This window comes from Rhipicephalus microplus, chromosome 7 (assembly GCF_043290135.1).
Source record: "Rhipicephalus microplus isolate Deutch F79 chromosome 7, USDA_Rmic, whole genome shotgun sequence".
Lineage (NCBI taxonomy): Eukaryota > Metazoa > Arthropoda > Arachnida > Ixodida > Ixodidae > Rhipicephalus > Rhipicephalus microplus.
This window is the reverse complement of record NC_134706.1, coordinates 78360973-78377128: the sequence shown is the minus strand read 5'-3', so window position 1 is coordinate 78377128 and position 16156 is coordinate 78360973. Positions and strand designations below refer to the sequence as shown.

Below are 16156 nucleotides of genomic sequence, written 5' to 3'. Positions count from 1 at the left end.
GTCACTTTTAAATATCCCCCCCTTCCCGGAGCAGCAAATGCAGTACACTACGCAATTTCCCTACTACTGCTACAACTACACACATTTCTCTTCAGTAGAGACGTTTAAACGACAATGGTAATTGTGCCACACGACATAACAGTGCGATGATTTCAAGTATTGCTGTGAATACTTAGCAATAAATATCACGTAAAGTGACGATAGTGAGAGGAACTGCAAACTCAGTAAGAAACTTGTGTACATTCATTCAGACAATAACTGTGGCTGAAAAAAAACGCCACTTTACTATCTTACTTACAGCCCGACCGGCTGATCCTACGCTTGTAACCCGCTGGTGTCACAGTTTGTGCACTAGACTCCGCAATGCGAAATTTTCACCAGTCCTGTGTGTCCTTCGTGATAGGGATAGTATTCAAACGTTCTACTGCGACCTCCGCCTGGATTCACTGTGGCTGCTTGAATGCGAGAGGCCTTATATTGCATTTAAATGATATTTATATGCACGGAAGTGCAGTCCTGTGGCTGCGATAACACACCACATTGCTTTAAGATGGGCCTTTGTCCATATGATAGAGTATGAAGGGCAGTTCTGAATCAGCGGATTCTGGCAGCTTGTTTATGTTGTGACGCACATTTGCTAGAATTTCAATTGTTCCTAGCATGTTCAACAATGTCAGTCGGGTGTTAATTCTTCACGATTCTGTCACTATGTGTTGATGCTTGGCGCACATGATATGTGGGCCGTGACGGTTGAATTGTCTATTAGACGCTGGGATGCAAGGGCTAGCTGCATTTCGGCTACGGAATTTATTCCGGATTTATTCCTACCAACGCGCATCTTGCAAGCATGGTTTTGTAAACGCAATCATTTTTGTGCCTTGCAGAAGTGTACTGGTTGATAGATTATTGTACGAGAATTGAAAGCGGCTCAGAGAAGGTTACATGTGTCCGTCGTCGTCCCCCCTTCCTACCCGAAGCTGTTTTAAACCACGTCACTGCCTTGCGAGATGATAAGCTGGAGCGACCAAATAAATACAGAGTGGTTGTAGTATTTCACGAGCTCGCTGAATGATGTTTTCGGAGCACAACGAGATGCGAAAGGATCACTGAGCGAAGCGAGTCTTATTTTTGTGTGCGTGGAAGCCGATGGTAGAATTGGCTGAAGAACACGGCCGCACACTAAGTCACTTCTTAGCATTTCTGTTTTTAAAACAAGTATTTTCTAGTATTTTCGACGCTCACCTAGCGCGCTCCCACCCAAAGTCACGTTGCACAAGTTTGAAGAACTCCTCGTTGTGCGGCTCAAAGAACTTTCTCAGCCTACGCACGTTCTCCTCACTGAGCCTCGGGTGGGTGCGGCCTTTGGTCTTGCCGAGGCAGTGAGGGCTGCCGCTACCTTCACTCTTCTTTAGGCAAGGAAAACCCTTCGTTTCGTTGAAGTAGAAATGGTCCTCGGACACGAGCCTCCTGAGACCCAGGAAGTCCTGGACCATGGCCATCTCGCGGGCTGGGTTCCTCACCAGCTCCTCACCGCTGACGACGTGAATCTGGGACTGGGGGAAGTGTCTCAGCCATTGAGCCAGGTGATTGGCGTACAGGCCGATGCGTATGCCGGACCACGCCTCGTCGACGTCGCTGCTTGCGTTCCAGCACGTGCTGTTCTTGTTACTATGACTGACCGTACCGCAGTCTCGGTTGATGGCCTCGTAGTCGTTGGTGTTGGGTACATCGTTGTCAGAAGTTCTAGCTTCACTCCTTAAGCCCGTGAATGAGGCTGATGTACCTTTCTCTTTAGTGGTTATGGTAGGAACGTCTTTCGGAATACTGTTACTATCGCCATCTCTGTTATGTCGGTGAGTTTGGCTCAACCAATCTGGGCCAGCCTGTGTCATATTTAGACTGGCAAGCATATAATTAGGCATTGTATTTCGCGCGTGCCATATATAATTGTGTTCTTTGCTGTGAAGAGCTTGTCCGGTACTGATAACCCTATCTTTTTCTTCAATGGCATTCTTGGGTGTATTTTTTGTGTCAAGAGCCTGATCTCTCTCCAACGTATTTTTACGATAGTTCACCTTCCCAGTGAAGGTCCTTCGAGCACTTCTATGTGCACTGTAGTGAGGAGTTGCGGACCCTTCACTATCAATGCCGGGACTTCCAAAAGTCGAGGTTCTTCCAGAACTGATAGTGCCGTTCCCATCGTTGCTGGTTCGCCTCTTGCGGTTCGGCTGGTGGCGAAAATTTGAAGTGAAGCCTCCGTTTTTTCTCCGCTTGCGCCTACGGAACGCTAGCGCTTCGAACGGCAGTGTGGTGTCAGGACGCTTAGAAGCCGTCTGGGCATAGTCGGAGAGGGCTCGAGTGACTGGGTCCCGAACAACGACCAGGAGGCGGGCATCGGGAAGCGTGTTTCGGATGCGAGCCGGTACCTCTTCGGTCACGAAGTAGCTGGGCGTCTTCTCCATGGTGATCTGCTCTGGTAGTGTCAGCGGCATCTGGAGCCTGCGTAGTGGAAAAGAGATAACATGCACGTCTAGCAGGAAAGAGCATGTAAGCAACTTCTAATAATTCAAAATTAGACATCCACCTCATACCATGGCAAAAATGTTTATCTACTGTACCAAATGTGCGTACTCTTGAAGGCATAAAAAAACAGAAAAGAAAAATTGCCTAAAAGGAAACCGAAGTGGTTTCTAGTCTCAGTGAACTGCGAAAATGAGCCAATAAACGCTGCAGACTAACGACCTTCTTTGTCATTAGGAGCATATTTATTAACACTGATATTTACATATAGGCAAACCACGTAACATATCGCTTCATCAACAAAGAAAAGGCCGGAGCACTGATCAAAACGACAAGACAACATTTTGTGGGGACGCTCCTTCGCCTCATGTTTAACGCTGTGTAATCTCCCCATTTATTAACGCATAACACACACTAATCACCTGGCTAACCATTACTGTCCCAAATTGAGTGTACTAAATGTGTTCTAAACATTGCAGTAGCGAAAAAATTATTGATAGACCTGATTCGGTCTCAGAAACAAACGGCCATTTCATACAATTAAATTTATTTTTGAGATACTTACATTATTTGATAGTAACAACTTCCCGTGATCCACGATAAATTCGAAACAAACGTGTAATGAAAATCACCTGAATGGCTGCAAAAATGATTGAAGACAAGCTCCGCATGAAAGTAGGCAGGGACTATGTCATCATCGTAATCGAGTATTTCCGGCTAAGCCACCATTAACTGCAGTGGAAAAGGGGAGCTCGGGTTTTGGCAAATACGCTGCTTGTTAATTACTGATGCCCTCTTTTTATTTATTGTGAAAAACTTCGTGCAAATGCATATATTAAAATAGACATCCGTAACATTCTTATATGTGAAAACGTGGAAATTCTTCTGTAATAATCACATGCCTAATATATTTTAGATACTGTCGCAGAAACTTTTGGTATTCGATTTGATTTGATTAGCTCATAGTTATTCGGGATTGACTGGTTCTTCGAAATTACTCTTGACTGACAAATATGACTATATTTCATGGTTCGTTACACTTGCGGAACTCTGGTAGTTCTAAAGAAATGAAACTGCCAAATCATGGCTTCATCATAAAACGTGTCGACCTACACAAGATGGTGATTCGTAATGACTTCCGGAAACCTAGGCAGTGGGATAGTAGCGAGTAGGTTTGACATCTAAATAAAAATATATTTTTTGTATATGGTTATGCAACTTGCAGAAAGCCAAGCTCAACAGAGCTGTTCTTCCTTGCAGAAATACTACCCTGAAAAAGCGGGTTTCAGAACCACGTCGCAGATTTAGAGAGGGATATATTGTATCGCGAACACAGAGATATTAGTATAACTCTAAGCAATGCGTCTCCGTGCCCTCACTGCCTCATTGACGTCTATGCTATTAAAAAATAAAGGTCAAGGTTTCATTAATATTACTTTTGTGGTCTACCCTCATCATTCTTAGACCATCTCGTCACTGCCGCAAGGTTCGTAAATTTTTAAAAAGTGAGAAGGTTGTGGCATAACCCAGCACATTAATAGTAAGACCCAAGATTGAAACTTCCGGAGACGGTACTAGAACGCCGAATGGCTCGCCGGAGAAACATGGCCTCATACTTCACCATCCGCACGTGACGAAACCCGCCTTAAGCAGGTGGAAGGTGTCCGCTATGGCACCGAGGGCCTGTGCTGTCAGAAAAGGCATCGATTCGTTGCTCAAACAGCCATTCTTCTACCTTTTATCGGCAGCCCCGAATCGACCCGTGGAGTCGATTTCCCTCGACCGTTATCGATTCTTGCGTATCGGAGATCAATGCGACACTTCTATGGGCGCCATGGCCCTCCCACTACGCCACGCCAGCCGCATGCGTCGCCGCACGCCGTGAGTGTCAGCGACAAACAAGGCCTGGTGGATATATGGGCGAGCCTCCCTGAAAGAAAGCCGTCGGTACTAACAAAAAAAAAGAAACGCCAGCTTGGCTTCGGTTCTTGTAAGACCTAGGGCTCTTTCTTTAAGGCCTCCAGCAGGGCTAAGAAGTTGACACCCTCTTGAGAACGCTTAGATGGAATATCTATGGAATATCTGCGGCGTAGTACTTGCAGATGAAGAAAAAGAAAAGTTGGACAGTTGGCTGAGAACATGAAGTGCCTGCTGTCAGAAGCACGGAAAGTTTTGAGAGTCTCGAAGGAAAAGTGATGAATGTAAACAAGTACTTTATGCGTGTGGTACTGTACGAGCAATAAATAACAAGCTTCTAGGAAGGACGAAAACAATGAAAATGAGGATGAATAGAAAGACTGCGTTCTGACAGCAATGTACACTACGCCGAAAAATGTGGCTGCTTACGCGGTATGGTGCAACCTGTCACATAAAAAATTCTTTCACGCCCTCTTATTTATTGTTGACCGAATAGATCTAGTGAGGCTGTGTCTTTGGAGAACTTTGGAATACCCGGAATCCTCATAAGTGTCCAATAATGAGATCTGCATAAAAGTCACGTAAGGTGCTTGCTATAGGTATTTGAGTGATAGGTTTATCAATAGTTGCGATTGAATTCATGATGTGTGCCTTTTTAAAGAGGCTGCATTCCCCGTATGAAACCCATCAACAGAATACGTTTTATAAATTTACGAAAAATTACAACATATACTTCCAGGATTTCGAACACGTGCTGCTTAAGGAAGCCATTTTGTAGAATACGTGAGTAAAAGTAACGAGGAATTGCACCCGCTTCTTGAAAGTGCGTTCTAAGTGCGTGAAAGAATCAAGTACCGTAAGTAATAAATAATGCAGGTCATTGCGAAGCATCTCTGGCCCGTGGCTGTGACAAAACATATCGCCTTGAATTACACGGTACAATTACCACTAAGCATATTTTATTCATAATGCTTCTTGACGCTCAGTTTTTTGACAAAATACTCTGTCCATTGGAGGCTTCACGCAGGAGTGTATTTTATGTTAATAGACCCGGCGTCCAAACATGGTCGCAAAAGGGGCGGATACACCATAGACGCTGACGAAGAACTGGTCTTACACCAGCTGTCGTGTCAAATGGGTAAACTGCTAGGTTTATCACTGGTTGCAATGTGTCTGTGACGCTCTATTCATTTGAAGAGGGCAGATGCACACCATTTGATGCAGACATGTTCCAGTTTACAGTCAGAACAGTTTATTATCCTACTGCGAGACGATCTCTGCTAAAAATGTCACAACCAGCCGTGACCGCTGAACACCATATATTGGATTCCACAGAAGCAGAAGAAAATGAAAAAAAAAGAGTAAGAAGAAAATTACGTTTATGCAAAATTTCGCGATGCTGCTAAAACGTGGTCAAACTGCGTTGTCGGACCCCTCCCTATACCAAGGTACCACTGGGTCTAGTAATCTTTTCAGCCCTCCTGACTGGCTTGAGTTAATGCGCTAGGGCAGAGGCACCGTTCATTTATACACAAAACATTGTGCTGAAGAATTCTTCTAATGCCCAAGAGCGCGAGCATAAGAAGAGACAAAAAAAAAAGGCAACGATCAGCGCCAGCGCTTGCTACGAACACTATATGAGTGCAATAGTCTGCTCTAACGTAAATATATTCACTATCTCTCAAATGGTGTGGTTAATTTGGCAGCACAGGGTTCAGAGCTCGTGCGTATACACCAAAGCTTTGTGCGTTAAAGGCATGTCTATAACGTAGCAAAATAAAAAAAAAGTTGTGTGCACTGAAAGCGTAGTGTGTTTCTCTCATCAAGTAAAAGTGATTTTAGCCAGCACACTTCTATCCCCTGTTACCCTCTTCCTAAACGGTTCCATCTAGTTTTGAACACAAACTTTTCGGACAAGCGCGACTTTTCAGCTTTGTATGGTGCAGTATAAAAAATGAACTTGCTTCTCATTGTCGCGTTGTTTATTTATGGGCGCCGTTCGCGAAAGAAATAGTCTCGAAGCTTTATACGAAACGTAAACCTGTTCACTCGAACAAATGACATTCTGTGTTCCAGCAATCTATGAGTTCGGACTAAGCAGTCCAATTCAATCAGTCCATCGACCCGAAATAATGTTGTCCATCAGGGCGGTGGCACTGACACTACCTTTTTGTTCTTTTTTTACAATAAAAATGTTGTAAAGCGCCTTTTGAGGCATTCGCGCGTACTTTCAACGTCTCTGCAATAAGCCTTCACATTTATTTTTCCGCGCCGTCAACGTTATTAGGCCTAAAACACGAACCACAAAAAAGAACAGGCGGGAACAGACACGATTCCCCAAAATTGCTTCCGCCGTATCTATTAATAGGATCAAGCGAGCGTACGAGGGAAACAGAAAACCGTTTGCGGCGATACTGACAACCGGAACCCGACGACGACGAAAACAACAGCGAGAAATAATTTCGCCTACGATGAGCAGTACAGCAAGAACAGTTCGAAATCCGGAACGACGACAACATAAACAATAAGTTGGCAACAACCGAAACGAAAACGCACACACGATCCTGGAGACGCTGAGGCAGCAACAACGCTCAGATACGAACTGAAGAATTGTTTTTCGGGTTTTCGACATGTTTACTTTCGGCGAGGTGAGGTGGGTGAGAGAGGTGGCGACCTCTAGTGAGCTGTATCATGACGTTCTGCCTGGAGCTCACAGAAAAACTCGTAAAAGTGGCGAGAAAAACTCAAACTGAAAAAAAAAAGCTCAAATTATGACACCTAACTGGAGAAAAGAATAACAAGCAGCGAAAGAGAACTCAACTGCCAGCTTCACTTTTTTGTTTGTTGTTGCTTGTTTATGAATCTCTAAAGTCCTTTTTTTGGAATTTCAGCTAATATTTAGTACGTTACGCAACGGCGATGATGGGTGACATCATTGTCAAAGGTGCCATGTTCCTCCACTCTCCCATTTTTCTACTCTTTTACTCTCTCGTTGCATTTTTCTCTTCTCTCTTTCTTTCATTCCACCACCCGCCTCGGCTCGCGAAACAAGGAAACAGCTTTATTAGAAGACGTGACTCTGCATTGATTGCGGTGCACAAGCCACCCTACCATCCGGTTTTCTTCTTCGTTTGCTTTGTTTTTATTATATATTTGCTTGAACCCGCATTCCGTGTTCGTGGCTACGTGGCGCTCCTGAAAATGCCTTTTTTTTACTTTACGCCCCTATACGCTTCCTGCCCTCACCTTATTCTCTCTTTCCCTCCGTCAGTGCCACCCTTCATCCCTCCAGGCGTGCCACGTTTCGTGTTGTACGGGATGCGCTTGTAGATTCATCGCTTTATCGCTTTCAGCTTTTGTTTTACTTCCGACGCACCAACGAACAGGGGGGCGAAGATGGTTAGGAAGCTTTCGCTACAGTTTGTCTGTGCCGCAGCATATATATATATATATATATATATATATATATATATGTAACAAAGAAAGCGCCCCTACCAAGAAGACGCGAAATACTTCGCTCACGAAGGGTGGCGGGGGCCAATGATTTATCCCCCTTCATTTTGCTTTCGTACTCGGCGTGCTTGCCATTACTTTATTACTGTTATCACACCTTTTGTATTATTGTTCAGTCACTTTTACAGGTTGTCTCTGCGTGCGTTTTGTTCTCTGCGCTTTGCTGTGTTTGTTTCGCCTGCTGGCCACATTTTTGCAATTCAGTCTTGTTTTATTTCGTACGTTTCTCACGCTTCTAGTGCTTACTGCTACGCTGTGTCGTCTGCTAGCTTCCAGCTTTTCTTTTTTTGTCTGCTGCACTATCTTTCTTCACTTTTTATTTATCTACGCGCTTATTTTTGCCAATTCCTACCACCAGGGCTCTTCCATCTCACTTGGATTTCATCCTTTCGAAGTATACACTCTCTTTCTTTTTTGTTTGTACACTGCGACGGTATGGCTTCCTAAGCCACTTTACGCTTCCTTTTTATTTGTTCCTTTTCCAACGCAACCACGCGGAACAACCGCGCCCTCAGGCGAGAAAGAAGGGTATTTCCCGAACGACTCTTCTATTCCCTCTTATTTATAGCATTCTCTGCGAAGGAAAGAACGAACAAAGCAGCACCGGGTAAAGCAGGTTAGAAGTCCGCCCTCGCATGCATTATTCACTAACGTCTACCACTAAACGCTCATGCATTGTTGGGGCACGCCTCAGCTATTATTAAGGCCTACTGCTTCCCAAGAGAAGCGTTTATTTGCGTTGATGCGTTTCATTTGTTATTTACATGTATTAGTAAAGCCCCAGTTAACTTCATGAAATGTACGTAAGGACTGTAGAATTGTCAATGCGCTCTTTCTTTATTTGTTGTAAACAAGCTCATCTTGAAGCCAAGTGGCGAGTGAGCGCTTCAGTGCCTTACTGTCTTACTATTTGTTCATACTACGCTAGTTTTGAGGACATAACCAACAGAAATCCGTGCGCGAATGCTGCCCCATAATATTTAAACATCACGAAGGCATTTTCATGGATCACTTGTTAGATTAAGTAATTATCCGTGCTTCTTCAATGTCAAAAAAAAAAAAAAAACGTTGGTCGCCCAATACAAACCTATGATATGCCAATACGCTTGCGCAGCGAAAGCCCAACCTAATTCAATGCTTCCTCTTTCACGCACGCTAATTACTGGCAGCACCAGGTTTTACTGCCCTCCGTAGTGTGTTATGTATTTCTACATTACGACCAATGTTAAACATCGCGTGAGACGTACATAACCTATTGGAGCAGGGCTCATTGTGCCTTTTCCGTCGTGGCAATATTTGAAAAAGCAATCCTACACCACAATATGCTATTCATATTTAGGAAGTAATGATTTTTTTAGAAATATATTACTGATGATAATCTGGGCTAGGCTAATTTAGAAAGCTGCATGACGAGGAAAAGCAACTGAAAAGTGAATGAACTGCATGGAATTGATATTGTAACACTCTAGTGTGCCCCCAAAATGGTAAAACTATCCCATGGACAACACAATCTTATAAATATTGTTAACAATGTTAACAATATTGTTAGCGTGACAAGTTGCTCATAGCACAAACAGAAAGGGCAAAAGCCTGGGTTCTAGCGGCATTCAGTCTGCACTTAGACGTGGCCTTCTCTGAGGTGTGGCATTACAGATACATCTGCTGCCATGAAGGAGCTAACGAGTGTCCATGTGCAATGTACTTTTTTTTCACTGCACATCTTACTGTATATGTATGAACTTCGCATTTGGTTATCACAAGAAAATAAGTTACTTGCAAATGTTAGCACTTTTCAAGAAACAAGTTCCTGTGGCATCAGGCGATGAATCACTAGTGAAATGCGTGATCAAAATTATATTTTATTCGGACGATTCGGGAACGCGTGCACAATTTTTTTTCCAGTAAATCTTTAGGCTAAATGTCTGCAGGCTTTCTAGTATTGATTTATATAGAGGGTTTCACGTCCCTATGCTAACATATGATTATGAGAGACGCTGTAATGGAGGAATCCGGAAATTTCCAACAGCTGGGGTTCCTTAACGTGCACCCAAGTCTGAGCACACGGGCCAACAGCTTTTTCGCCCCCATCAAAAGTGAGGCCGCCGCAGCCGGGATTTCATCCCGTGACCTGTCATTCAATTGTTCCCAATACCAAAAAAATTAAAAATGGCTCCAACTCAACCGCAACTAAAATAATTTTATGCGCAGCAAGATGCTTTTCTATAGTATCGTGACCAGCTACGAGTAGTGAACACGTAATACCTTCGACTACAAACTCCTTAAATCATACACAAAGCAGCCTTCACCACACCCACCTAATACACACGTACACAAACAGCATTAAGCCTTAAAGTCACGCCTTATGCCAATAAAAAACGCCTTCAGTGTAGTGCTGCTTGATTATAAATCGAACGCAATAAAAAATCTCAACATTTTATCAAGTTTTTGTAAGCACAGCTTATAATACGGCACTTGATTTCAAAAGATAGTAACAAAGTATCAGGACTCATTACCGTTGGCTCCATCACTGATGATTTCAAACAATTTATTTTTTGAAAAACTAAAGTTTCCAAAATAGATTACAGGCAAGAAAAGTAGTTATTTATCAGAAAATAAAAGCTCCTGTACAATTCACCCTCTTCAAAAATTGCCCCAGAAGTCTACTCAGAGTAAGCAGAATCAGAAATATACCCTTAAATGAAGTACAGAAATATTTCAAGCCCATCTACGTTCGTTTCAGCGTAGCGCACGTCCCTGTAAGTGGTTCGACTAAATAACTACGCCGCCCGGTCAAAACAGAAAAAGAAAAGAGAGCGCTGTCAGCTCACAGATCACGTGCCAGCCAAAAAATAATAAAATAGTGATTCGGCATAGCTCACTGATTGAAGAGGAATAGGAAAAAAAAAGAGACAAAAAGAAATGATCCCATGAGAACAATACAAAAAAGAATAAAAGCACGGGTAGTCAGTGTTCGCGAGACTCATAAAGGCCAGGCTTCCTCCCCGCTTCACTTACGACCTGTCGCGCTCTCCCCTCTAATGGGTGTCATTTACTGTTTATTAATCGCCTTTCCAGCTGGCGGCCGCCACACGCAGCGCACCTTTTGATTACCGTCCCTCCTTCTCTTCCCCCGCCTCCTTTATCTCCCGGGCTGTATACCCTAGCACAGGCAGACATTGTGACAACGGAGAACACAGCTCGGTGTCGTCGCCGCCGCCAACTATTTGATTCCCCGTGTGTTTGCCCTCCTCCTAGTCTTTTTTTTTCCATGCTCTACATAATCAGGGGCTCGCGACGCCTTAAGGAGCTCGATTACAAGCACTCGATGTTTGCTCCGGGCTACACTACGTGTTCTGTCGAGCTGTTCCCTTCGGGGAAGCCATGATTCTTTTTTCATTGCTCGACACGCGTGAGGGAACGTGACGCGGGAAAAAAGGGGGCGAGGTATCGTTCCGCACACCTCTGGGCCCGGGTCATTCGAAAGGCATTTGGTTGTTAGAAGGTGTGCTGCGAACGTGGTTAAGAAGTGTTTTTCTAGATACATGGCGTCTTTTATAATTCAAGCAGATCACGTCCGGTTTGCCTGAGCAAGGACATTTCCTGTAAGCGCAAGAAAAGTTGGAAAGACCGTTTAAAAAAAATGTTGGTTCCTCAAAATGTAAGGCCATATTCAAAATGAAATACGCATATGCCGCATACATGCATAGCAGGCACAACTTCCTTATACGTGTGAGGAGAAAGAAGCGTTTCTTTTAGTTCAAAATAGATCAAAGTGTGAAAACACGGCGACTTTTTTAAAGCTACGTTTTAGCTAATGGCGACTTCAAGAACGACGTTCTAGGAAAAGATAAAACGCACCAAAGAGCAAGCCTAGATGTCGCAGGAAATATTTACAGTAATGTCCATATTACATAGTTCTTTGACTACCCATTCATTGAACAGACCACTTGCTTGAAAATAGTACACTGCTCCTTTTGTATGTTTACCTGATTGTACAGAGGCACATGCTTGTGTTGTCCCTGTTTTACCGGTCCCTTCCGAACTATCAATGAATCATATAGGCTGACATATTTTCCTAAATGTTTGTTCTTTAGGCCCGTTGGTTCATTTCGCCTCTTTGTGTTCGATGAGCCTTCATATGTCGTCGTCGTCGTATATTGCGCTCCACTATCATATCGAGAGAGCTTGGGTTTCGGATTTATTATTACTATTTTCAGGAGTTTGCACCTCAAGTTTAAGAGAAGAATATATAAGGCACGTTTATCGCTAGTATTACGAATCTAATTTTGTTAAGAGTAGTCAGGCTTATAGCAACGCATCTTTTTAAAATAATTGAAGGAAGGTAAATCACATTTTTACGCCATTACAAATTATCCCTATTTGATGCATGACACAACGTAGATATGTTTTGATTTCTAGCCTTTTTTCCGCCTACTTCTCTATGTTCGATATATAGAGGTCTAGTTCCAGGTGTTAACAGCATCGTTTTCTTTACAAGTCCTTGTTTTAATAACAGAAAGAACAGATACCTGAAGCTTTAGGTTGACAGCACATCACACACTATGCTACAGAGTTGCCTGTAAAGCGTGTTTTGTCTGTAAGATAGGACGGCATTGCAACAAAGCACATAAAACGGCATTGAAAAAAAACAAACAAATTTCGTAGACGCATGTCGGCCAAGGGCAGTTTCTTTCATTTTTCGAATTTTTTTTTTACAGAATCACGCATAATGCCTAATGCAGACGCTTACAACAAAGTTGAAAGCCAGCAAGCAAGTGAAGTCAATGTAGTATTCTTCAGCTAGTCAAGCACCCACGAACTAACCCAACGTTCATGCAATAGGTGTAAGTGGGACAATGAAACCTCAAACCTTCTTTATTTTTGTACTACGTATACTTGTAGTATATTTAGTAAATTCAACAGATTTTGTACCTGTCTCCACCACGCAGGACTACTTTGTTACCTACAGCCCCAATATTTTATTTATTTTAGACTATTCTTCCGCTTTGGTCATATCGCGTTCATTGTTTAGCATTGCTAATGTGTAGACGTGCTCAACACACAGCGATGCATATGTACATGAAACTTCTTCATTCAACCCGGAACAAACAAATTATTAAAAACAATATGATGTTGTCGAAAACGTCAGTAAGACTTTTGACCATTCACGTTGTCCATAAACAAGGCACGCTAAAGTTGCCTCTAAAGCATGTTTTGCCTGTAAGATGTAAAAGTAGTGCAAAAAAGTTATTTGGGGTCAACGAGCCTCTTTTTTAACGCATGCAAAGAGATCCAGTCTTGTAAACTTTAGCACTAAGCTGTAGAGAAGCTTATCGCAAAGTAGTCAACCGACGTCACGCAACGATAGCGTCAGCCTTTTGCAAAGAGAGAACGCGTGAGTCTTCGCTATTACACGGTTGTGCTGGGGACTGCTCGACACTATATATTGGCACTCTGACACTAGCGGAGCGTCTGAGAAGTGTCTTCAAGGTGAAATATCATTCATGACACATTTTCACAGGTGACTTTCCCTTCACAATTTGTTTAGGATATGAACTGGCGACTCTCTCAGTCATATTAAAGGAAAATGTCCTCCGAAGTTATTTATATGCCTGAACAGATATGCTTGTAATGATAAGTATACGTTCCAAGACACTACTACATCTAATCTTCTGTAGCACAAATATTTTAGATATTGGCAATGTTGTCGAACCCTTGAAGAGAAATAAAGGGAGATTTATCGGCGACAACAGGGGTCTGCTGGTACACGGTAATTTAATATTTAAAAATGTATTTTTTTCTAAAGCACAAGATTGGAAGCTAAATTATCCTTGAATATCCTTCGCACTGCCTGTGCAGTGGACGTTATATATAAAACATTTAGCGAAAACGTTAATTTCGAAAGCAATAAAAGATTATTAACAGAGCAATGACAGTTAAAGTCAACTAAATAAAACACACCTTACATTTCAAACTATATGTTCAGCTGTAAACAAGTCTGCGTAATTTCGTTGTTTATATCTAATAGCGGTTCGATAAGTAGCCTAAACCATTACGTATTATTGCTACGCGGAATGCCTCTATTCCCTAACGAACGTGCGGCTATAGTACATTTACAGTGTTGTAACGATGCCTTGTAATAGTTGGCTCAATGTCTAAATCTTACAAGTTGTCGAAGTATTTCTTGAAGTAGCAGTGGAAATATTTGGAGGAGGTTTTATCTGCGATGCGAACTGCTTTACTTATATATTTTTCAGCCTGCACGGAGCCGTATATCACAGTCGTACAAATGGGAACATATGAAATATGTGCGAGCGTTCAGTTAGTCCGCTCTGTGGACGGTATTCATGTTTGAACCATGATTCATATATAGTATAATACGCCTGCATCTTACAGTTAGAATCTTACAAATTTCAGGAGAAACACCCACTTACCTGTACCACTCGATGCCTTTGTTGTAGTGGCGGTCGAAGAAGTGGGTTTCAGGACCCGTAGCTCTGACGTCGGGATGCAACCTGAGGAACTCCAGCAGCGCTCGCGTGCCTGCTTTCTTAACACCGATAATCAAGGCTTTGGGCAACCGCCTTTCCAATTTCTCTGCATCGCCACTTCGTTCCGATGGTGCCCCGTTTGTTTTCTCTCCACCTGGGTGCTGGCCAGCAGGTTCCTCTGCCGTCGTTTCGTAGCTCGCGACATCACCTGCCTCGATGCCGTCTGGTCTGTCAATCAGCGTCGTCTGCTTCCGCGTCATCGTGAATGTAGATGTAGACTCTCCGGTTCTCAGAGTCAGCAACAAACAGTAGTAAAGTAACCGAAACATGTGTTCAGAACACCTACGTGTCAACTGCATGTCTGGTTCCGGCGACGAAACTTGTTTTTCTAAATGTTACTTTATCGCGTTGTCTTTTCCAACAGTCCAGTGGATGATTGCAAACAATTGGAGCTCCTTTCATCTTCAGCGATTGCCATCGCTTACGCTTATCAATGACACATAATGTTGTTTTGGCTCTTGCACAACGGGGATGCTACAGCTGATCGCATATACTCGAAGTTCACGTTTCTAGCGTCTTTACAAAATATCCCGTGATTATCCGGCGTTTTCTAACGCTCTTCACCAGCGAATACATCCTGGTAGCCTTATCTTATGACTGCTCTGCCACAGCAGGACGTTTTGCTACACAGCGCATCACCGCATATGAAGAGAGCGCCGCTGCATGACCTCCCTCAGAGCAGACCAGAGCCACGACTGGCACAGATGCAGAGCTCGGAGCGAAACTCGGCTGGAGCTCCCCAACGCCGCCCGTTTTCCGTCGCGTGCCTCTTTACCTCTTCTTTTTGTTTATTCCTCTCTCTCATCTTTCTATCGGGTGGGGAGGAGAAGCGCCGATCAGCGCGACAGCTACGCCACTTCCGCTCCTGTCGAGCATCGCGGGAAACAGGTCTCCCCCGCTCAGTGTAGCAGTTCATACTTTATTTTTTTCGCCCAGTTTTGTCAGCGCCACACCAAGCAGAGATTATTGTTGCAGCGAAATTTATGCGTGCCAAACGGACCTTTGAAGCTACCATGTCCATGGTCGAGAATCTAGCAGCTAAAATATTAGCCACCCAAACTACATCAGTGCAGAAAATTGTCGCACTTCGATCATAAATAACAAGTCCTAATAATAATTCATATAATATATTATAATATATTCATATTATTATGAATGAATCATAATAATGATTCATTCATAAATAATGATTCATATATGCTGTTGAAGAAAAAAAAATGACTCTCAGCTTGAGTCAGAGCTTTTTTTTTTTGTTTCGAATTTCTTTAGTCGTTTTTTCGTGTTTACGTCCGTGAACTTTCCCTTTGGTCCCGCATTAGTTAATTAAAAACATAACCTGAACTAATTATCTGTACTTTAGGAAAACAGCCATTGTAATTTAATTTATTAGCTGGCGAATGTCACTGGTGAGAGCATTCAAACTAGCCTGCGCAAGTAAGGCACAAGTAAAAGTTTAGTGCACAACCAAGATGTTTTTTTTAATGCGAAGCAATTCTCAGCAAAAATCGGCGACTTTGAGAGTATCTATCTATCTATCTATCTATCTATCTATCTATCTATCTATCTATCTATCTATCTATCTATCTATCTATCTATCTATCTATCTATATATCTATCTATCTATCTATCTATCTATCTATCTATCTATCTATCTA

The 16156-nt window shown here is 42.9% G+C and overlaps 1 protein-coding gene across 1 annotated transcript; it reads right to left on the bottom strand.

Moving 5' to 3' along the window:
- Positions 1–6: 6 nt before the first annotated feature.
- LOC119179182 (heparan sulfate glucosamine 3-O-sulfotransferase 3A1) lies at positions 7–15182 on the bottom strand. The gene is made up of 2 exons (XM_037430253.2): positions 14385–15182; positions 7–2499 (listed from the first exon to the last, which is right to left on the bottom strand). Exons 1-2 carry the CDS (start codon positions 14798–14800, stop codon positions 1239–1241), a joined length of 1677 nt encoding a protein of 558 aa, XP_037286150.2. The 5' UTR covers positions 14801–15182; the 3' UTR covers positions 7–1238.
- Between the last annotated feature and the right edge of the window lie 974 nt (positions 15183–16156).

What these genes read in the sequence shown, in the direction of transcription:
- LOC119179182 (XM_037430253.2), bottom strand. Translation starts at nt 14,800, where the DNA reads ATGCAGTTGACACGTAGGTGTTCTGAACACATGTTTCGGTTACTTTAC. An exon ending in AAAGGCATCGAGTGGTACAG is followed by an intron (nt 2,500 to 14,384) that starts GTAAGTGGGTGT and finishes TCCACTACGCAG; the next exon opens with GCTCCAGATGCCGCTGACAC.